Source organism: Hemicordylus capensis, chromosome 2 (genome assembly GCF_027244095.1).
Source record: "Hemicordylus capensis ecotype Gifberg chromosome 2, rHemCap1.1.pri, whole genome shotgun sequence".
NCBI classification, from domain to species: Eukaryota; Metazoa; Chordata; class Lepidosauria; order Squamata; family Cordylidae; genus Hemicordylus; species Hemicordylus capensis.
Genome location: NC_069658.1, coordinates 422,976,565 through 423,001,293, shown reverse-complemented (window position 1 = coordinate 423,001,293; position 24,729 = coordinate 422,976,565). Strand labels below are relative to the sequence as shown.

Genomic DNA, 24,729 nt, shown 5'->3' with positions numbered 1-24,729 from the left:
TACCAATGTTTCTATCTTAGGACATAGATCAAGGAATTTTTTAGATTTTCCTGTACTTTTGCAAGAGCTTAACCCACAAAAACTCCTTGCAGAACCTGTTTGTCAAATTGGTGTATGAGTAGCTGTGCACTTCTAATTAGTATTCCTCCATTTATATAGTTGAAAATCCAGATAGATTCTCTTATTTCTGCCCTTGAACCTATTTAGCATTAAGAGAGAGGCATTTGCACATAATGAGACATTTGTGTGTCTCCTGCCACTTCATGCTTTTGTTTGCCATAAGTTCCAGCTCTGCCATTGAAAACTGGTTCCAGTGGTGCAAAGTAGATGAAATTAAAGCCTGTACTATCCACATACCCACTTCTTTAAAAATTGCTTCTTCACAAATTCTAGAACTGAGCCTTGATGCTGAATTGAACTCTTGGCACTTTGAAGGGCTGCATCCTAGGCCCAGATTATGCCCTGTATTAGCTGCTATTGCTCTACTACAGTGCTGTCCATTCGCTAATTTGTTTAAATTGCTGGTGAAAATGAGATGGGTTTATACTACAACCTTGGGGGGAACATTGATGACCAAAAGACAATAGAATCTAAGCTAGGAATGTGCATGAATCAGTTTTTTCAATTCATTTTGTGCCTGAATCGAATCACCTCAAATTTGTTTTTTGTCCGAATCTGTCCCCCTGGATCACCCCAGATTTGATTTGGATTGATTTGGACCATTTATAAAGGTTTTAAGGGCACCAAATTTAGGAGGTGGGTAGGTCCCCATGGGTGCCACCTACCACCCAAATTCCAAGGCAATGGGGCACTTGGTTGATTATTAATCTTTTTCTTTCTTTCTTTCTTTTTTTTTTAGTGTTTACTGATTCTGTATATCTCCACTTTAGGAAATAACGGAGATTCGAACTCGTCCTGTCCTAACCATAACATGGATCTCCAGCTTTAATTTTTTTTAAAGCTAAGTTCTAGCCCTTGTAGAATTGGAGTAATAGAGCAAAATGTGTGGTCAGTATTTTTCAAGTGTTTGGATTCTTTGGTGTTTAATAACGTTTCCTCATAATAAATCTCTATGAGGATTTATTATGTCTTCATTTCTTCTGTTCATTTTAACTGTCATTGGACAGTGCCAACTGTCAACTGCCATGTGTCAACCCCCCCCCCGCCCACACGCACACTGGGGTACTCAGTTTATTTTTTAGGAATTTTGAAGTGGTTAGATTCTTTGGTGTCTTCATTACACACCTTCATTTCTTCTGTTCATTTTGACCCCACTGATGGGTGGTTGGTGGGTGGGGAATTAGTGGCATCCCATGTGCCAACTACCCCCCCAACCTACAAGCCATTGTGTACTCAATTTATATTTTAGGAATTTTTGAGGTGTTTAGACTCTTTGGTGTGTAATGAATCCTCATAGGGATTCCTTATGAGAAAAGCTTATTAGACACCAAAGAGTTTAAACACTTGAAAAAATTCCTAGAACATCAGCTGAGCAGTACCTCACTGCCTTGTGGGTGGGAGGGGGCATAGTAATCACAGTCCACAGTAAAAATGAATAGAAGAAATGAAGGTGTGTGATGAATCCTCATAGGGATTCATTATGAGGAAAAGTTATTAGACACCAAAGAATCCAAGCACTTGAAAAATAGTGACCAGACATTTTTCTCCATAACACCACTTCTACAAGGGCCAGGGCTTAGCTTTTTTTCTTTTCTTTTTTTTAAAATGAAAACTGAGAATCTGGGGAAATTAATAGGAGGAATCCGAATCTTGAATAGATTCAAATTGAATCTGGAATGATTTGATTTGGACCTGAATCTAGCCAATGGACCACTGGGGTGATTTGTTGTGTCTCCAAATTGCCTGAATCAGGTAGATTCAGGTATAAATCAATTTGTACCTGAATCAGTTTGCACATCCCTAGTCTAAACTCCCGCCACAAGGCAATAATATCCACACCTGTAATGCGCCTCTTACTGGTTGACCCCTACAACAATAGACCACATTATGCCTCAGAAAAAAAGCAAGAGCTAAGCAGATGTGTGAATAAAATTGGATTGAAAAGGCACACATTAGCCACATAGTAGTGTATATAAAAATATTTACTTGTGTTGGTTATTAAGGAATTAAGCCTGCACATTTCCAAGAAGGTGCAATACAAAGGAAAAGCCAAAATTATATTTCCTTTCCTTTCTGATGCTTAGAGGAAACTTGGTACAAGGAGTTAGTGACCGATGTTATCTATAATGTCTTGTGTTTTCTACAGATTTTGTATGCTTCGTGCATTGATTTTGAGACTGAAATGTGCTTGTTTAACTTGCTGCTGCAGTTTTTGGCACTTTCCCAAAGTAATAAAACATGTTACTAAGGATTATATAACTGATCAGAGCATTCAATTTATTGGAATTGCTAGGACCAGCCCTGTTAATGAAACTGTTCCAGAGTGCTGGCTAAACACGCAAATCAGACTTTTGGGCTAATGTGGGGAATCAATTTAACTATATGGACAGTTAATTAAAGAATAAATTTGTGCAAAGTTTTGGTCTGGAAATGACCAAATTTCTAGACCAAAACAGAAATGTGGTACAATCAGATTTATTTAGGGATTATCAGGATACAGGAAGAGAAACATATTGATTAGGCAAAGTGAGGAGGCAATAAAATCTTAAACAACAGTATTAACTAGAGTCTCATGTAGAGGTGTTTTAGCTTAAGGGCTTAATTGTCAATGAATTAGCTTAAGGCTTTGCTTGAGAAAGGACCAAGATGTGTACTTGAAGAGGAGTGAGAAGGGAGCATGGAGATTTACAAGGGATAGGGAATTAGTATTTCTGATCCCAATTTGCTGGTGTGTTGGATACACTTGCAGGTTGGGGTGTCCAGGTAGACTTGCAGGTAGACTTGAAGTAGAATTGAAGGCAGCAGAAAAGCGGGAAGAAGAAAGGGTGAGGAGCAAAGAGCTACCACTCGAACCCTTGAGAACCAGCAGGGCAAAAATCCATGTGGTGTCTTATTCCAGTTCTGATCCGAGAGCCGTGTGGCTGGGCCGAGCAAATTTGTACTCAGAAACATATCTTGAGGTATTTGCTGGTCAATGGACTGAATAAAGATGATTGATTTCTTGAGGCAATGCTTAAGTCAAACTCCAAATCATATAGAGGGGTGCTGTCTGCAGCCCCAGGACAACCTGTTTCTGTAACAGTTCACTCATCGTTGAAGTTCTCTTACCTAGTTTGCTCTGACATAAGAGGTGGATGATGTTTGCTTGCCAGAACTGAAGGGGGAACAAAAGAAAAATGCTTTTGTGCGGGTAGAATCTCTGTATTTCAGATATTTTTCTACATTTTAGTATCACCACTTGAGTTTTATCTGTTGAAGAAGAGGGGTTGGAAAAAGAAGGGCCTTTGAGCAGTATCTTCCCTAGAAACCCCTGCGTGGCTCTAGGTAGGGATTGTCTGGCCTGTTTCTGCTCTGGCACAACCTTTTCAGTTGGCTTTCATAGTGTTTCTTTGGGCCTATTCATACATTATGGCTTTCTCTTACCCCTTCCCAGATGGGCTGCAAACTTGGGGATGGATCTTGAGCTCATTCTGACAGATCCAACTCACTAATTTGTCACTTTCATATTCCTTTTCTCAATGAAGGGGCAAGGGAATACAGGAAGTCCCCATATTACGAATGGGCTGTTTGCAAAAGTTCACTTGTAAGTCAGATGCTCGTAACTTGGAACACATTTAGTTCCTAAGAGTGATAACTTGTTTGTATATCTGGGTAGGCATTGGGGACTTCATTAATGTAATATGTTATGGAGCTTTGTTTGTAAGTACGAGTATTTGTAACTCGAGGAGTACTAATGAGTACCTACATTAGGAGAATCTCATGGATCTCTCTGACTATAAAAGATTTTCAAAACAGTGAGGAGAGCTGGGGAGAAGAGAGACCATGTGAGCCCCAGGACACAACAGATGCGAGTGAAGAGTGCCAAAAATGCAGGATTGGTCTTTCTCACTTATGTTCCTTGGTTGGTCTTTAATCACAATATATTGTTTAAGTTGGATATTAAGTCATTAGTGCATTTTTCCCCTTCCAAAGCAAATGTAAAATTGCAACTGAGGCAGATTTGGAACAAAACATCATTGCAAATGATCTTTTCTTCCTATATAATTTACTGTCCAAATTTGCTTGTCAAGCAAAGCGCTGTTCCTAAACTCGTCTTTTCGGCTTGACCCTACATAACAGGAAACCAAGTGACCATCAAGGACTATTTCCTCTGGGTACTTGAACACGCTTCTTGAGGTATCGGAATGGTTAAATTAATAAAAGATACTTTCAGGAGAGGCTTGAATTATTTGGCTATACAAAATAATTATTTGGTTATACCAAAAGATATTATACAGTATAAGGGGCAAATGCATTAAATCAGGAATGATGTCCTTTAGTTGAGGATTCCACAGTTCAGTTCTACAGTTCTTAGCCTGGTGTTGATTAGGCAGAAACAATGACTATGTTGTTCCCAGCTTTTTGACATTGTGGATCTGATCATGAGAGAGATGAAAATACAAATCCAAGAGCACTGTTTCTGGGGATGCAATGGTGGGGGGACGGACAGCTGTTGTGATGAAGAACACAGCCATTTTCAGCGTACATCTTACAGTAAACCAGATGGCCCTCTATTCGGTATATTAAAAGGGCATGTTGATTCTGTTAGTGAAGCAACAATTTATTTAGAGTGTTCTATTAAAGTCTCTTTCAAGCAACAGTTAAACCCTATCATTGCAGCAGATAAAAGATTGCCTTGTTTATGATAACTTAGTATGCTTTGCCTTATAGCAATGCTGCTGGACAATTTGTTCTGTGCTGATGGGCACATCAGAAATAGATAACAAACTGAGTAGCCAGTTGATTTGCAGATCTTGGTTGCTTTCAAATGACATAATAAAACTTTTTAATATAGTTTTAATGAACTGGCAAGTGCTACGCTACAGTTGATAGACATGATTGTGCTGTTCATTGTATTTGGTACATAGGAACATAGGAAACTGCCATATACTGAGTCAGACCATTGGTCTATCTAGCTCAGTATTGTCTTCACAGACTGGCAGCGGCTTCTCCAAGGTTGCAGGCAGGAATCTCTCTCAGCCCTATCTTGGAGAAGCCAGGGAGGGAACTTGAAACCTTCTGCTCTTCCCAGAGCGGCTTCATCCCCTGAGGGGAAGATCTTGCAGTGCTCACACATCAAGTCTCCCATTCATATGTAACCAGGGCAGACCCTGCTTAGCTACGGGGACAAGTCATGCTTCCTCAAATGGAAAAACATGAGTCAGCCCATGAAATATCTTTTCAACTTAGGACAACTCAGAAATAGCATGCCTGAATGGGATTACCCACCTGTTAGGGCTTGGCTTTTACACAAACCCACGCTGAATTCTGTTATAGGTAGAGGGGGAAAGCCAGTTCATAGACCAGGTGTAGGTAAATTGTTCAGTATGCATGGACGTGGATATAGCTTCAGATCCACTGAGGGCCAGTCTAACTTTGCTTTTGGATATGCGTACTCAAGTATGAATTACACATCTTGTCAAGTGTATCTTTTTTTTTTTTTAAGGGAAATGTGAAAGCATTGCTTAGAAAGAAAAAATAATTAGTTAAGAAGGCAGAGAAAGATTTGAATGTAGTGAAGTAACATGGCACAGCTATTTTATGAGTTCCTTACCTCTGCACAGAAGATGAGATCAGTGAAAAGGAAGAAGAGATACTCTTTTACAATTTTATTTATTTATTTATTACATTTTATATCCCGCTCTTCTTCCAAGGAGCCCAGAGCAGTGTACTGCATACTTAGGTTTCTCCTCACAACAACCCTGTGAAGTAGGTTAGGCTGAGAGAGAAGTGACTGGCCCAGAGTCACTCAGCTAGTTGCATGGCTGAATGGGGATTGCATTGCAAAAAAAGCACCATGAAGCAAATGCATTCCTCTGGTTTCTCCTTGCTCCTGTGCAAGGTGGCAGAGAGCTATCTGCCTAGCATTACAAATTTTTAGGGATAAAATTATTCATACAGCTATTTTTTCTAAGTAGGTTTTCTCAAATTTTTCCCAATTGAAGGTAGAGTTCTTTGGGACTTTTCAGTAAATTTGACCTACATTTTGTGACATTTTACATGCAGAGCACAGTTTGAAATGATTAGGCTTTGATGAGCATTTGTTTACTAGAGTGCATGCAGTATTATAATATTTCATGCCATTATCTAGATCTTAGTTGCTGCTTCAAAGTTTTTTTTTTATGAAAGACAATGCCTGCCACATCCTGACATGAACCATTTAAATATAATGTTCCTGGAACATCTAGAAGCTGGCTTTAAAGAGAAGCTGTTCCTGCCATGATTCTCTTTGCAGTGAACATTGTAAGTCAATAGAATAATGGCTTCGGCCTCTTTGCCAGCTTGGTTATGTGCCAGTATGGTTTCCTTAGCAATGAAATTCCTCAAGCAGTGGTTGGTGATGTAAACATAACTGAAAGTTCAGTGCTGTGTGCCCTGTATATGGGCTTTTTGTCCATGTTTAAGAAGTATGTGATTGTGGTGTTGCAACAGGTTGCTTTTTTCTTTCTCTCATGGAGAGAACATAACCTATATCCATTAATATCTCGGAAAAAAATTGCTGTTAACTTGAATGTGATATGGATTTCCCCCCACACTGATGTGAAAGATTTCACTTGTTCTCGTCGTCATTGCCCTGGAAGATCGGGAACCCTTTATCAGTGTTCCCTGTAACAGGGTTTCCCAGATGTTGTTGACTACAACTCCTATAATCCCCAGTTGCAATGGCCATCACAGTTGGGGATGATGAGAATTGCAGTCAACGACATCTGCAAATTATTGTTATAGGGAACACTGCCCTTTATCCATACGTATTCGTTGCAAATTGGTGTATATGTACGACTTCAAAGTTGGTTCACGTGTTGCACATCCTTCTGTCCTCTAGTACCCAAGGAATGAATTAATGCATTTTGGAGGATATCCATAGGTTAAAAATCTTGACTTGGGCATCAGCAGTAGCTTCTGCAGGAGAGAATTATACGGGGAGGGGGAACGATCACAACTGGAAGAGCAAAGCTAAAATAAATGATATATTTGAAACTGAACATTAAAATAAATGCAGAGTACTAAATAAATATTTGACCTTTAGACAAAGTGTGAACGATATAATATTGAATAAAAGACACAAAGTGACCAACATTTAGGTAATGTTGAGCAATTCACATTTCAGCAACCTGGGAGGATGAGCAATGATAAGCAATTTGAACATGATATTTCATGTCAGTTGCCAGCTATTTCCCACTTCTCCAAGGGTAATGGGGTTAAAAACCTTTGGAACATCCTTGCAAAGTAAAAGAGAGAAGTGTACAGAAATTAAAAATCAGTTCTCAAAATAAAATAACAAGCAAGTCTTAAGACAGAGAAGATCCAGCTCTCATCATATCACATATATTCTGAAAGAATTAAAATGTAAAGCACAGAGTATTATATTTGTAATAGTCATATCTGAGCTAGAGTAGGAAATATATCCATAGGCAATAGTAAGGAATACATATGGATCGTCACAGAAGCATGAACTATGTAAGTGAAACCCATTCTGTAGAATCTTAGAATTGGAGGGGGCCTTATAGGTTATCTGGTCCAACACCTTGCTTGATGTAGGAAATCTGGAGCAACCCAGCTAATCATTCTTCCGCCTCTGCTTGAAGACCTACAATGAGGGAGAGCACCCCTTCCCAGTAATTGGTTCTGTTGGCACACTGCTGTTAAGTTTCTTATGATGGCCAACCAAAATGTAACCACCTCTAACTGAAGTCAATTAGATTTACTCTTGTCCTCTAGGGCAGTAGAGAACAAATCTTTGCTCTCTTCTGTGTGACAGCCTTTCAGATAGTGTTAAGTTCCTCCTGAGTTTTCTCTCCTCCATACTAAACCTACCCAATCCAGTGGTATCTGTTGTATGCTAAAATAACCAGAAGAGTAAAAGTCATTCAGAATATCCGTGTGAAGGCAGATATGACAATTAAGACATGTATAAATATTCTAATACATTACTTGCTGTTCGCTATTAGAAAAGGCAAGACTTATTTATTTAGCAAATTTATTGACTGCCTGACTTCCTTTGACTTGAGGCGGTTTACATAAATTAAAACACCAACGAAGACAAGTGGGTGGGGGGAAGGGGAAAAAAGAAATGGAAAAAAAGAAAAAGAAACCATAGCTCTGTGGTCACCAGCAAATTGTGCAGTGTTTGAAGCTATGGCCATTTCTGGTCTTATTCTTGATTTTTTTAAGATGGTGACCGCCAATAGGAATGCTCTCCATACTAGGAATACTCTCCCCACTTTCAACATTGCAGAAGTGATGGGAAATCACTCTGTAAATAGCCCTGCTCCTCTTCTGGATATCAACTCAAGGTTGCCCAGGTCAAGACTATATATTAGCTCTCCCTTAGAAAGCCTGAAGTATTCAGAATAGTTTTTGGCAGGTGAATCCTACCATGTTATTGCTACAGCAAGAAGGAAAGCTTGCTATCTTCTGACCCCTAGATGGTCATTTAATATCAATGCTTATACATGAACATTCTGAGTATTGGAGCAATTTATTCTCTGATAAAAATGTAATTTTAATCACATCACAAATAAGAGTTCCACCTGTAGGCCTTTTTGTTAGATCTTTATACCTTTGAAATAAAATCAGTTCACTTTGATAGCTATTGTAAAGATCATACCCAATTCAGGGCTCCATAGCTTTGAATCTAGCTCAGGTCAAAAATGTAGTGATGTGCACGGTCCGGAGAAGTCCGGACCGGCACCGAAGGGGGGCCTTGTTTTTAGGGCGGGGAGGGCTTGCTTAGCCCTCCCGCCTCCTTGCCCCCGCCAGCGCCCGTATTTTCCAGTATAGGGGCGCTGGAAACCAGCCGCCCCCCCGCTGCCGCCACCGCCGCGGCGAAAGAACTCCCAATGGTACTGCCAGCCCTCCCTTCCTCCCTCCCAGCTAGCTGCCCGCCCACCCACCCGCTCACCCGATAGGAAACGAGAGGAGCTCTGGCACAGAGTTCCTCTCGTTTGGAAGGCCTCTGGCATAATGGTGTTTTGCGCGCGCGCATGCGCGCACCGCAAAGCACAGCGTTCGCCGGAGGCCCGGTCTACCCGCCGGGAAAGGGCCGGGTAGACCGGGCCTCCAATCGCTGGGTAGACCGGGCCTCCGGCGATCAGAGGCCCGGTCTACCCAGCGATCGGAGGCCCGGTCTACCCGGCCCTTTCCCGGCGGGTAGACCGGGCCTCCGGTGAATGGTGTGCTTTGTGGCGCGCGCATGCGCGCGCACAACACCATTATGCCGGAGGCCTTCCAAACGAGAGGAGCTCTGTGCCGGAGCTCCTCTCGTTTCCTATCGGGTGAGCGGTGAGCGGGCGGGCGGGCAGCTAGCTGGGAGGGAGGGCGGGAGGGCTGGCAGTACCATTGGGAGTTCTTTCGCAGCGGCAGCGGCGGGGGCGCGGCTGGTTTCTAGCGCCCCTATACTGGAAAATACGGGCGCTGGCGGGGGCAAGGAGGCGGGAGGGCTAAGCAAGCCCTCCCGCCCTTAAAGGTATACCCCCCACCCGGACCCGAACCAGGCAGGGCCGGACCGGTCCGGCAGTTCGGCCATTCTTTGGAATGGCTGCCGGACCGGTTCGGACACACTACTACAAAAATGTACATTATACTTGTTGCACTTCACCTATAACTTCTGTAGGCACAAGGTAAAGAAGAATGAATGTGTGTCTTGTCCCGCCCCCCAACACACTTCAGCCCAAAATAGCACAGAAATCTCTGATTACAAGTGGTGTGCTTAAGTCATATTGAATGCATGTGCAGAACTCTGTGTGTAAACTACTTCAGTATTTGACACTGCTCACAAAGTTGTCAACAAGTGCTGTGCTTACTCATCCTTTCATGCTTCCAGACAAGCAAATTCCCCATTGTAGCAAAGGTTGTCTTGGCTCTGTTTCAAGACAGAAACTGATTCAAGTTCCTGAATCCTTCCGTTCTGCTGCTCACCTGACAATTGACCACCTGTTAATACCTACTAGGAGCACTGGAATCAGACTGCAGAAAAATCAACAAAGATGTGATTGTGTCGTCATCTCTATCACTCACCAGTTTAGGCAGAGCCTGCACTATTAACAATAGAACTCTGTGATTTTTTTTAAATGGCTCTAACAGAAGCTAGCCACACAGAAGAAAAGACTGATTTATAAACAATAGTAACATGGCCAGGTGTAGCAACCAATTACTAGATACCTTCTTGTCTTTAATTCTGGATTGTATATTTTTGATAAAATATGGCTAGTTGTGCCTACTGTATGCAATTCCCTTGGGCAGGTGTCAGAACTAAGCACACTGCATGCTAACACACTAAATTCGGCTCTGTAAATAATACAGAGCAAATTATGTAAATTAAAGCTAAGTTACAGAAACGTATACCATTTGTTTCAGCTGGACACACACATAAGAGTGAGACAGACAGACAACTGCAGGTGAAGAAGTGGGACTATATAGACAGAATGGTCTGGTCCTACCTAAGCAACTTCTACTGAATTCTATGGGACAGAATAAACCAACTCGCCCCGCCCCGCCCCGCCCCGCCCCGCCCCGGAGTGAATGGCAAAGTACTTGAGGACAGCTTTTAAAAGCAATAGAGAGGGGAGGAAGGAAGTCTGCCTAGATAACCTCAGACACTGAGTGACTCAGTCTTACCCACCCCCAGTTATACACACACACAGTCAGGCGTCCCTGCAAGGAACAGTTGTCTTGCCACACACTTGCTCTCATAATGACATTTTGCTATTTTTTAATATATTCCTCTTTAAGAACTTATTTATTTATTTTATTTATTGTTAAATTTATATACTGCCTTTCATTAAAAACAATCCCAAGTTGAGAGAATTTGAAAGTCATACTTAATTGGTATTAAAGAAAACACTGCATCACATCGTGAGTTTAAACCTATGTGAAAAGTGGGTATGTATGTGGATAGACAGCGAAGTTATACAAGTAAGAAATAAGTATTGGGTTTGAAGGTGATTCAGGGCACAGAAACCTCATGTATTTTGATACCTATAGCCATTTGGTTGCATGCTTTCAAACCTCCCAGTGCAGGTTTTATTTTTAAATGGAAGTTGAACTTTTATTACAACTTGCAGATTCTGTACCAGATTAAAAAAAGTTTGTGTGAATCACAGCCCCAGTAGTGGATAACAAGTATTCAAAGGCTACAGTGCAATTTAGCTATATGGGTACAGTAGCACACATTTTCTTCGTTGTTCAACAGTGACAATACAATTCATTACACAGTGAACAATAAAATAAAGCAACTCTGGATGATGTAAAAAGTGAATCATATTGGTAGTGGGTGGCCGCTTCCTGGTGCAGGATGCCTGAAGGGCTTCTTCCCCCTAAAGGGTGGGACTTTCCAGACTGGTAGTTCCCACTGCCACCACCTCTTCTGATTGGTGGCTTTATATTTCTCCCTCCTTGGGTTCCCTGGGCTTGGTAGAATAGGAATCGCAGTCCACCCCCCACCATCTCATATAGGCCGGATATTAAACAGTTTTCCTGGAATGGATAATGGGTGACTATTAGGCCTCAAGGATTGAAGATGTGGTGCTAGGGAGTTTACTCCTCCCCACAAGACTCAAAGACGTGGTGCCAGGAAATTTACTCCTCTCCACAGAGCATTCCACCCATAAGTTGTAGATAATTAAGTTAAAAAATTTTTTTGAAGGAATCTGGCTAACAGATAAGATTAAAAATATATAAGGCAAGCAATTAGGATCAACTTTGAGGAGTCAGTCACACAATTTTTTGTAAAAACAACCTAAAGCTAGTTATAACTAAAATACTTCCCCTATTACTAAAGTAGCTTTGCAGTTTCCTCTTGAAATGCCTACAACCTGCAGTCCTCTCAATCCCACGGAAAAGGACTTGGGGAAAGAGAGAGTCCTTGGCCTCTCCTCAGCTTCCAAAACTGTGAACAAACCACCTAACTCCAAACTTAACTGAACAATCCAAACTCCTCCTCCTCCAAAAAGAGAGGGAAAACCTATTTTTAATCTAATTGGCTTTTAGGATAAACCCTGCAACCAGTCACAGGGCTTGTGATGATTACCAGGCCTGGTGTAGTTGTCATGGAGACTAGGCCTAGGCTTAGTTAACCCATGGTTTCTCCAGGAGTCGACACCGACTCGACAGCACAACTTTACTTTACTTTTTTAGTATTACTCACTACAAAATCACACAACTGTTTTCACTGGTGATGGGCAACCAACCATGTAGAACTGCCTATCATGGAACCTTTGCAGCTGCCTCCAGATTTCAGATCCCCTCAAGTTAGAGTTTAGCCTTCTCAGGCTGAGTGCCATACCTTCCTCAGCTTTCCTGCTTTGGCCTTGCATCTCGACAGCTGCTTTCCTGAAAAAGAATTTCCCTGGTTTCTCTGTTTGCTTTGCTTTAAGTGTGTATGCTCAGAGGGTTACAAAGAGACACAGCAACTAGCAGACAGAGAGCAACCACACATTTCTTAAATCTTAGGAAAATGGGAGGGTTGTATGGGGAAAAATACCAAATCAATATTTGAGAGCATAAGGAGGCCAAGTCTCTTTTGTTCATTTGATTATAAGAGAAATGAGCATCTTTCAACTGAAGGAAAGGTGTGTTGAACATTTGGCAGTGCCCACTAAATAAATACCATGTTAAGCCTAATACTTTCACACATGTTCTTTAAACTGAGTGATAGCAATGCTGCATTTTAAAGTGGCACTGATGTGGTTGGAGTTAAGAGGCAGGCATGGCTTTATAAGAGTTAAGGCAACTGACAGCACCATGCCAGTGAATTATTAGGCAGGTTACTCACATCAAGACTGCATCTTGGGCAAGTGCCAGCATTTTCAAGACAAACCAGAGAACAGCCAGGAAACAAGCCGGGCACCCTATGCTTCCCTCAATCTATCTTTTGACGTGTTGGTTTCTTTTCGCTAACAATGTGCAAATGGGAGAAGTTAATGAAGAAGTAGCTTTTCAAGGATGGGGGCTGAAGAAATCTTTATGAAAATAGGTGATAATTAGTACTAAGACTTCCATAGTTAATATAACTCTCTAGTTTTTCTCATGTGCAATCTTTATACTGACAATAAATGTCCAGTAGTGTAGGTAATTGCCCACTTGCTCAGTTGTTGCTGTGCTGAGAACAGGAATATTATTATTTATTTATTATTTATTCAGTTTTTATACCGCCCTTCCAAAATTGGCTCAAGGTGGTTTAATTGGCTCAGGAATAGAGGCTCTCTAGCCTAGCTCTTGCTTCTCCATCTCCTCTTCCGTTCTTTTACCACTTCCTTTTGAAATTTAGTGCAGAAGGTGAAAGGGGAACATCTAGCTCCAAATCCTCTCTAAGGTACCACTGTTGTGCTCAGCATGTGGAAGATTGGGATAAAAATGCAGAAGGAGTTTCTTTAAAACATTTACATTCTGCCTCTCAGGGCAACTCACAATAATAAAACAAATAAAAACGTATCAAATGAATAAAATTCAATTTTAAAAACCAAATCCAATTAAAAAAGCAGATTTACAAATTAAAAACTTACTAAAATAGGCAAGAACAAAAATTTAAAAAGTTTTCCCTAAAATATGAGTCTTTAAGTGTTTCTTTAAAATGCTGAGAAATAGAGCATTCTAAGTTTGTCCAGGAGGGCATCTCAGAGCTGAGCGGGGGACAACTGAGAAGACTCTGTCCTTGGTTCCCACCAACCAGATCTCTGTCAATGATGGGGCTGCAAGCAGGGCCTAAAATGTAGAGTGGAGGGCCCTGGCAGGTTCACACGGGTTAACCTAGGCCCAAGCTGTGCAGCGCTTTAAAGGTCAATACGAACACTTTTGAATCTAGTCTGGAAGCAGACTGGTAACCAGTGCTGCTGCTGCAGGATAGATGTAATACTCGTGAAGCAATTAGTGTCCTGAGCATCCTTGTGGCATCCTGGGCCAATTGAAGCTTCCAAACGATTTTCAAGGGCAGCCCCACATGGAGTGCATAATTTAAACATTAACCTTTTCCTTCTTCCGTTTTGAGTCAAGCTTCTTAGTCTTTACAGCAGTATTACTTTCAAGATAGGCTCTTTGTCTCACACTTTATATTATGGGTGTGCACAAACAAAAACACAGACACCATGGTTCAGTTCAAATTAGAATCAATTCAAACTGAACTGTGTTGCTCCGAACTGGTTTGGTTGAAACGACTGGAGAAGTCCATTTGATTGCACCGGTTTGGTGATCCAGGCGAGCAATATACTTGTAAAGGGGAATCCGCTGAGGATTCCCCTTTGGAAGTACAGAGGTGGGGGACTCTTCTAACAGTCAGGGGCATGGCCCCAAGTGCACTCCTCCCTCCTTTACTAAGCCGCTGGCTTGGTTCTGGCCTCTGCGTATGTATGGAGATTTTAGAGATCTTCTACTGTAGACATTGGTTAACAGCAATAAGAAGATCAAGAATTTAACAGGGTTATCAGAGGTAACTTTCCATTCAGTGGTCGATCAGACAGCTTTAGCAGGCTGTGCTGGCTTTGAAGAGTTTTCTGAAAGTAGTTTAGCCTTTATATGGAGGTGAGTTCATTTGGAAAATTACTCACCCGCCTTGTACTTGCCTCTTCTTGAAATGCTTGAGCAATACGTTGCCAGTTTTGACGACTTCTTTTGAGTTGGTTATCTTGTCCTGCTAATGCACACATAGACTTATGGGCATATGTGCTGTAAAAATATGTACTGCAGACCCTGCAGTTCAATTTGCTTTCTGTCAGAAAAGCTACCCAAAATGCTTTTCACCTGAATACTAGCTCTCGTATTCAAGAGTGCTGCAGCAGCAAAAGTTCCCTTTATTTTCTACAGACGTGATGCAATAGGTTATGCTGCTGATTTCTACTTAGCATCTGGCTAATCTGGAACAAATCTTACTCATTAGTGAACATGTTTCCTTGGAGACATAAGTTGGAAACGTAACAGTGAGATATTTCCATGAAGAGACTGAGTCATGAAATTAGGCTTTTCCTGTCATTGTGGAGTAAACTATACAATAGACTTTGTTTCTGTAGTCTATAATATGGATGGATCAGCAAGGCTTTGTATTATGGATGTAGTTTTTAAATTAAATCTAACCTATGTATGTGACTATTAACTATTTTGTGCCTACATGTGCAGTTATCTTTTTATCCAATGTCATGCTGGAGAAAAGTCAGATTATATTATATACAGTGATATCTTCATATGGGCATATAAAACTGATCTATTCTGAGTTAGAGGAATGGTCCATTTAGGTCAGTATTGTATATGCTGATCTAAACTCCGTGAGCTGCCACATATGAAATAGATAAGGGAGGATATAAATATAATTCTCTCACACATATATCTCACACACACACACTGGCAGGCAGCAAGCAAGCAGGTCTCCAGGTTTTTAGGCTCAAGAGACTTTCCCACCCTTACCTGGAGATGCCAGGGTTTGGACCTGGGACCTTCTGTGGACAAAGACACATGTCTACCACTGAGCTATGGCCCTTCCTTTTAAAGCATATTGTTTCTGGTGTGATCCTTGTGAATGAAAGAATTTGGTGTGATCCTTTGTGAGGCTTGTGATGTTTCTGGTGTGATCCTTTGTGATCCTTGAGAATGAAAGTTGGGGTTTTAAAGACATTGTTTTTAATACACACGAGGTAGTAATAGCATAAGCCACGTAATGGCACAGTGGGGAAATGACTTGACTAGCAAGCCAGAAGTTGCCGGTTTGAATCCCCACTGGTATGTTTCCCAGACTATGGAAAACACCTATATTGGGGAGCAGCAATATAGGAAGATGCTGAAAGGCATCATCTCATATTGCACGGGAGGAGGCAATGGTAAACCCCTCCTGTATTCTACTAAAGACAGCCACAGGGCTCTGTGGTCTCCAAGAGTCTACACTGACTCGATGGCACACTATACCTTAAGTAATAGCACAATTAATGTAAACTAAACTGTGCCATCAAAAATGCATTTTGAAGCCTTTAAAGCTTAAAATTATCTGGGACAGGTTTCATTAAGGGCCACTTTTTAGCTTAGTTTCCAGTAGGCTTTTGAGATCACCCGGTATTCTGTGTGTGTGTCTGTCGGTGAATGTGTGTGTCCCCCCTCCCATCAACTTGCAATACCTGGACCCGTATGAACCAAATAGAATACAGTTGTAGGGACACCTCAATGGCGTACTTTGTGATGGTGTCATCCACCCTTGTTCAAGATGGCAGACACGTAAATGTTTGAGGCACAAGTGGACTAATTTGTGGACTATCTAACCAGTTTGAACCAAATTTGTGTAGGGATACATTGGAATAGCTCAAGGGCATAGTTTGTAATGAAGTTATCCACCCTGATTCAAGATGGCGGACATTTGAGGTGCAAGTGGAAACCAATTTGGACCAAATTTGGTACAGTTGTAGGGACACATCAAACACATAGTTTATTATGTCACCCACCCCAATTCAAGATGGCGGACATATGGATGTTTGAGGTGCAAGTGGGCTAACTTGTGAACTGCTTAACTGATTTGGACCAAATTTAGTCCAGTTGAAGGGATAGTAGGAAAGTAGGTAGATTAGTTCTTACTAGAACAACTTGTTTTTATATGAGCCTTCGTGAGTTTTGAAATTGCTAGGGGGGCCTTGTTAAGCGGACGGCTTCCAGAAAGAGGGCCTTCACCGAATCTAGTTATAGAACTCGCTTCTGAAGAAGATCTGGGAGGCTCCCTCTCCGTCCATCTTGAGAAGAATGGTGAAAACCTTCCTGTTTCCTCCTGCTTAAAATGGTTTTTCTTCTGTTATCTTCCTAGAGCTCTGCCATTGATTTTTAATTAGTTGATTCTCTCCTCTCCCCTCGTGCCATTTTATTGTTAGGTGTATGTTGTAAGCTTGTTTTGCATTTTAAGTTTAAAAGTTAGGTATAAATGAATTAAACAAATTCAGTTCAGTATTTGTAATCTGAAATATAATAATTTCAAATGGGCATAGTTCTTGGTTTTTTCTTTTTTTCTCTTGAAGAATTTGCAAATTTGTTTAAAGCTAGAGTGTTCTTGTTGATTATACTGTTGTATGTTACAGTATGTGCAGCTTCTTTGAAAAAGAATTTGTGTTTCCCACCAGAGAGCAATCTAGATTTGGCTCAAATTATTTGCAGAAGCTGTGGCATACAATGTATCACTAAATGTTCTGCATTCCAGTTTTGTTATAATGGCGACTCATCAATATTTGTTTTCATTATTTCTAGTTCTTAATTACCTCTAATTTAATAGTGCTAAATATGGGCACTAGTGTCTGAATTCTCAAATTCTGCTGCTAAAACAGGATTGGGAATGTTTAAAAAGACACTTCTTCCTTGAGTTCTCCTTTGTAATTTGGTTCAGTCTGTTTTCCTTAGCATGTCCTCTGCATCAAAACATCTGCAAGGTGTAGTGAGGTTGGAACACTGTCCTTGTGTCACCCGTTCAGTGATGCAGCTCCCTATGGTCACTGAGATTACTATTCTATAATGCCAGACCATAGTGAGGTGAATCAAGGACAAACCATTTGCTGAAATTTTGGAATGATCTGGTTGGATTAAGATAGTGTGACTAATGATTCTTTAGCATAATGTTAATTTTGAAACTGGTGTAATCAGTTAAACATAAGCCTGCTTACCTGATCTTAAAATGTATACCATCAGGTCATCTGTTTACATAAATTGGATTTGTTGCCTAATCTAGTTTTGATATCTGTAGCAAAACGTTTTTTTAAGAAACTCTGATTTGAAGGGCTTAAACTTGTTGGTTATGATTTCCTCCGTCCCCTATCATTAGTGGGGCTTTGTCATTATATAAGCAGTTAAAGAAGTGCTTTCAAAAGGCTAGCCTAAAGGCACATAGTTGTTAATTTGAAATATAGATAGATAGATAGATAGATATTCAATTGAATTGAATTGAATTTATTTTTATTTTTATTTTTTAAAATATTTCTATATTCCTGTTTCCATAGTAGCCAGGTGAAAATGATGAAACCCCTAAAGGAATTCTTCTGCTTTGTGTTCTTCTCTTCTCCTCAAGATTCACAAAGTCAGTATCTTGTTGGATATTTTGTTAATACTGAAAACAGTCAATCTTCTTCTTCTTCTAATGGAGCATTTGAACCATCACTAGAGGCTTGTGATGGTGAGATGTATACTCAACAGTTGTCAGACACATAGTCCAGTTTGATAATACATTTATGAGCTAAAAAGACACATTTTGCCAAAATGGTAACCCTGCCTCCCCTTGCTCCCATCAGTGTAGATTTCCTGGGGACGTGTTTGTGTGTGCGCATGTGTGCCTCCTTAAACGCCTGCTTACAAGCAGCAATGAGCTGGATGACAAAACCTGAAAACAAATCCAAAAAAGATGGAGGTGCTCATTGTAGGAGTTCATAACTCAGGAGATGGGTTAGATCTTCGTGTTCTGGATGTGGTTACACACCACCAAAAGGATTAGGTATGCAGTTTGGGAGTACTTCTGGGTCCAAGATCCTCTCTGGTTTCCCAGTTTGAGGCAACAACCAGAAGTGCTTTTTATCAGCTTTGGCTGATACATCAACTGCATCCATTTCTGGAAGTGAATGACTTAAAACAGTGGAGCACATGCTGGTAACCTCCAGGCTTGACTACTGCAATGTGCTCTAGAGTAGGGCTGCCCTTGTATATAGTCCAGAAACTACAGCTGGTACAAAATTTGGCAGCCAGGTTGGTCTCCAAGATAACCCAGAGAGACCCTAGTACCTCTGAATTAAAGACATTGCACTCTCTGCCAATTTGTTTCTGGATGAAGTACAAGGTGCTGGTTATTACATCTAAACTGTTAAGACCCAGAGAACTTAAGAGAGTGCCACTTTCTACATTTCCCCCTCTGTTTACTAAGTTCATCTGGGGAAGTCTGTCTCCAGTTGCTGCCAACCCATTTGGTGGTGACGGAAGTGGGCATTCTCTTGAGTGGCCCCTGGGCTCTGGAATACACTCCCTGCTGAAATGTGCAGGTTTACCTTTTTACTGGCCTCTAAAAAGATGTGTTTTTAAAGCCTTATTAATAAGGCCTTCGGTACTTTTATTGTTTGTCGTGGAGCAAGATTTGAGTGTCATTAGCATACTGGTAACACCCTGCTCCAAGTCTCCTAATGAGCTTCCCCAGAGGTTTCATGTAGTAGTTAAAAAGTACTGGAGACAAAATTGATCCTTGAGGGACTCCATACAATAGCTCCTGCTCTGAGGAGCAACAGCCCTTGAATGAACACCATCTGGAAACTGCCTGAGAGATAGGAATGGAATCACTGCGACACATTTTTGATGTATTAATTTCCAGTAGTTGAAAGAGTTAGACATCAAGGCTGTTCTCATGACCATCCTAACCCTGCCTGGGCTGCCCCAGGCAGAGTTAGGCTGGTCATGAGAAGTGGTGGAATCTTTGTGGATCTTTCCACTCCCCGTCTGCCTAATGGCCTTAACAAGCCTGGCTTTTAGCCAAGGTCAAAGGTGCGCTCACACCCTTAATCTGGGTATTGTGTGACTCGATGGGCTGGATTCGATGGGGGAATCAGCAGCCTGAGGAGTCACAGAGACGGTCGCGCTATGTGACACGTGCCAGGCAAAAGCACGTGCCAGGCGTTGCATTGAGGGATGCCTTGAGGCTGGAATAACAAGTTCCGGCCCCAGATCCCTCCACCTTGCCCTATGCTTCACAGAGCATTGCTGCCTGTGTAGGTGCGTGAGAGGCGCACCAAAGAGGACCTGCTTGGTCATCTGGGGGGAAGGTAAGGTGAAAGCAGCCATCTCCCTGTGCCTCTCCCCACCTGCCCAGGGCAATTGTGTGAATCACCCCATCATCTCTAATTTTATCTTGGTTTTGGGTACTGGATTTCCAACGGCTCCTTAAGGTTTGAGAGATTAGTTGTGTTAGACCTTTATCAAAATTTGTATCTATCTTTTTGACTTGTCACATTCCTGACTGTCAGGAACACTCATATCCTAGCAAACTTTCTGTTGCCTGATGTTTCTGAAATACGTTTCACCACGATGGATTGGTTTTGCAACTGTTTTTGCTTGTATAGTTGTATTTATTTATTTATTTTTACGTTTATATCCCACTCTTCCTCCAAGGAGCCCAGAGCGGTGCACTACATACTTAAGTTTCTCCTCACAACAACCCTGTGAAGTAGGTTAGGCTGAGAGAGAAGTGACTGGTCCAGAGTCACCCAGCTAGTTTCATGGCTGAATGGGGATTTGAACTCGGGTCTCCCCGGTCCTAGTCCAGCACTCTAACCACTACACCACGCCGGCTCCTACCAAACCCCTTTATGTTCGTTGCTCCATCAAGCATTAGCCTAAATGTGCTGTACAGTGAGACTGGGGCAAAATTCAAACGCCTGCTGTCCTGAACTTGCTGAGAGGGCTCTTTCTGTGCCTATCCTACTCCCTCTGCTGGTCTCTTAAAAGTCCCCATCTAGCAATAAAACAGAAGTTCCTGCATTACATTGTGGAGGCAATAGAGCGGGCCTGCTCAATTTAGGCCCCCCAGCTGTTTTTGGACTACAACTCCCATAATTCTCAGCCACAGCAGCCAATAGCCAGGAATTATGGGAATTGTAGGCCAACATCTGCAGGAGGGCCGAAGTTGAGCAGGCCTGCAATAGAGTCATCAGAATAGATGGTGAGGAATTGAGTTATTGGGCAACTTAAAATAAATTTAATGGTTTAACCTGATTACAAAATATTGTGAGATTGAAATGTAACTGTTTCTTTTCCTGTTCTTCAAACACTTTGTGGGTATAGTTTTTGTCACCATTAGAGTTGGAAACTCTTTAACACTTTAGAAGATGATACTTGCTTGACCTCAGTGTCTCACACATCAAGACTTCAAGAAACATCTAATATCATGTGCTGCTGCTATTTATACTCGGCGATTGGTTAAGAAATTATCGTTGTCTTAACTTTTTCAGTTTTAGCTATAAATGTATTTTAAGTTCTTTTAATCTTTATTTATTGTACTGTTCATATTGTACTGGTCTGTGACTGTAACAATAAATGACTGACTGACATCTACTATCATGTTCAGTTTATTAAACTGGCCACCTTGGATGTGATAGTGTTAAATATGTTCTTGTTTTGAACACAACAGTTAATTCTCTGGTTCAAAAAACTGAAATGACAGCAAGTTCTGCATGAAGTGAACTCATTCTCTTCCGAGGAAACTAAAGTTCTGTGTCCAAGTCAACTGTGCAAACTTGCTGATCTTGCATAAACTTGCTTAGTGAGCATACTGAACCTGCTACTCAAGTTCTTAACTAATTGTGCAAGTAGCTATGTGTAGACAGAATCGTTTTCACTCTTCTCCATGCCTTTTTAAAGGCATCCATAACAACTAGAAAGTAGAAGAATTTGCAAAACACAGAATCTGTGCCAGTTACTGGATTCTTCTAAGAGATTTTGCATTTATGGAAGATGATTAGCCTTGCTTAGTATTTCATGTTGTGTAGTTAAACCATTCTTTGGAGCCAACAGATGTCTTTTATGCATAAAGTAGCAGTAGCATCACCACCTCCATGAACTAAAATGTGAATTTCTGAATTCCTAAAATGCAGCTGATCCTGCTAGTACTGCAGGTATTTTGTCCACAGCACTGATGTGTTTGGAGCCTTTTGTCTTGAGGACTGCTTTAGCCTGTACGTGATCCTTTTCTGTAATTTCTCGATTGTCCCAATTATGCCTTTGTTAGATAGTAAATGATTCAGTGTTCTAATTCCATGGGGGACAAAGGGGAGGAGGAAGTTGAAAGGGTCTCATTGTGTGAGCACAGCAGGATTAGCTGGTGTTACTACCTTACACGAATTGTGAACACCACTGTTTGGAATGGGATTTTGGCTCTAGCTGTAGAAAAGCAGCTCTTTGAGTTGCAAGGCATTTGTGTGCGCACATGCAGGCACATGTTAGGTCTGGACATGTAGGCTCCTCTGATTGCAGGATTTTGGCTCCAGTATAATGTTCACATTAATTGCTTGTGACTCTCAGTCATTACCCCAGGAGTTACCCTGGGGGAAAATAGCTAGGCATGACCATTCAAACAAAATGGGTTAACCTGTTTGTTTCTCCTTGGCTTAAGCTCTAGTAATTTTGGCTGCTGCTGCTAAACTATATCTATAACATATTTAATTGGCAAAGTGCTTTGTAGTCTGGCTTTCATTGGCGCAACAATCCAGGGAGGTTATGTTTTCCCCATTTTACAGATGAGGAACTGAATTGGAGAGATGGTGACTTGCCTAAAGTTAGAATGAGACTCTGGCAAAAGTGGAAATATTGTCTACTAGAGTACACTGGCTGATGGTGAGGCCTGCATTTCAGAGAATACGGCTCCAAATATAGGAAGTCTATTGAACATTTGATAGCAAATACAGCTTACTGCACAATGGCATGTTGATATAGTTGGCAATCAGTTGAGAGGAGTATCCTGTTGTTGCTACAGATTAAGGATGTTCCTGAACTGGCTTGGGCAGGCGGGGATCGGTTCCTTTAAAAAGCAGGTCCTTACCTGCTCCTTCGCTGCCCCACTGCTTTTCTGGGTATGGCACCCACTTTCCAAAAGGCCATGCGCAGTTGCAGTGCTGCTCCCAGCAGCCTGTGTGTGGCGTTGGCACATATGGTTGCTGTGCATTCGGGCATCGCACCCAGAAAAGGCATGATAGGGCGGCGTCTGTTTTGGAAAGCGGGCACTGTGCCTGGAAAAGCAGCAGGGCAGCAGAGGGCAATGATCCATCCTTGAAGACCAACTTGATCCTATTTTGGTTCCAAGATGTGTCCTGGGTAAGTAACTTGTTGATATAAGCCAGGGCTGCACAACTTTGGCCCCCCATTTGTTTTTGGACTACAACTTCCATCATCCCTATTCACAGTGACCAGTCGTCAGGGATGATGGGAGTTGTTCTAAAACAGCTGGAAGACTGAAGTTGTGCAGCCCTGATGTAAGCATTCCTGTTGCTTGCCAGGTCGATGAGTGTTACATACAGTCAGCTCAGGCTCTTGCCATGATTTCACACATATGCCAGGTAATTAACTTGGGTGTCCCATTGGTTTTGCACCAGAGTGTTGAGATTTGAAGTTGCACAGGTGGTGACTTGAATAAGTGGATAACAACTCTGACTAAATGTAACTGAGCACAATCTATATTTTATTTCAAACTCTTTTCACTGGGAATGATGGTAATGAAGAAGCAGTTTTTCTCGGCCACCATTACATCTGCACAGTATTGACCAGGGAAACTTTTCTGAATAGAAAAATGGATTTTGCATCTACCCATTCCAGAATGGGAATGTGAGACATTTTTAGCCTACTTTCCAGTAGGCTGCTTTATTTATTTAACATATTTCTATACCACCCCCAACCTGCCTCTCTGGGTGGTGTGAGATTATGAGATCACCCGGGGTTCTGTGTGTGTGTGACTCTCAATTTCACAATGCCTGGATCAGTATGAACCAAATCAGGTACAGCTATAGGGACACATAGGGAGGGATGCCTCAGTGGTGTAGTTTGTGATGATGTCATCCACGTCAATTCAAGGTGGTGGACATGTGACTGTTTCAGGCCCAAGTGGGCTAGCTTGTGGACTGTTTAACCAATTTGAACCAAATTTGGTACAGTTGTAGTGAGTAACACACAGGTATACCTCAGCGGCATAGTTCGTGATGATGCCATCCACCCCCATTCATGATGGTGGACACATAAGCATTTGAGGTGCAAGTGGGCTAACTTGTGAACCGCCTAACCAATTTGTAGTGAGTGACACACAGGGACACCTCAATGGTGTGGTTTGTGATGATGTCATACACCCCCATTCAAGATGGTAGACACATGAACATTTGAGGTGCAATCGCCTAACCGATTTGAACCAAATTTGGTACAGTAGTAGGGACACATAGGGACATCTCAAGGGTGTAGTCTGTGATGTGGCAATCAACATGGATGCAAGATAGTGGATGCATGAATGTTTGAGGCGCAAGCAGGCTAACTTTTGAACTGTCTAACTGATTCGGATCAAATTTGGTTCAGTTGTAGGGATAGTGAAAGGAAAGTAGGAAGATTAGTTCTTACTAGAAAAACTTGTAGATAAAATTACTTGTGACTTAATCTCCACATTTAAGTTGGGTCTTGATGGAGACATCGTAAGTTTTGATGGATAATTTTAAATTTAAACTAGATCATATTTGATGGATAAACGTAATGGCATGAATTTTTTTGAGATCTATGGCCCATCATTTGTTGACTTGACCGTGCCTGTCTGAACTGATGAAGTCCTCCTGGAGGAGGAGGAGCTTTCTAAGCAGTGTTGTCTCTAATTGTTTTCATCTCTTTGTGGAATGAGTTTTGTTCTGGGTGGCATCATCAAGGCAGTGTGTTCGCACATGCATTCAGAGTAGGAGTTTCTTGATTAAACCTGAGTGGACATTAAAAAACTTGTGAGTGCAGGCATGTGCGCACGCCTGTTTCTAAAGGGGTTTAATGAAGTGATGAAAGTTCTCCTTAGACTGATCTGAATAATTATAGGCTGGTGTCAAATCCCCGTTTTGGGCAAGGTGATCACTCAGGCAGTGGTCA

At 41.6% G+C, this 24,729-nt stretch overlaps 1 protein-coding gene across 5 annotated transcripts in view; it reads left to right on the top strand.

The window, feature by feature from the left end:
• DIP2B (disco interacting protein 2 homolog B) overlaps positions 1–24,729 on the top strand; it is a 241,709-nt gene that overhangs the window by 80,253 nt on the left and 136,727 nt on the right. The window contains exon 1 of one of the 5 annotated variants that reach the window (XM_053301089.1): positions 13,054–13,132. The exons of the other annotated variants lie outside the window; for them this stretch is intronic. Within the exon in view, the coding sequence (XP_053157064.1) occupies positions 13,102–13,132 (31 nt within the window). The 5' untranslated portion in view covers positions 13,054–13,101. Of the gene's footprint in view, positions 1–13,053; positions 13,133–24,729 lie in introns of those variants that run through there. 5 annotated transcript variants of the gene reach the window in all.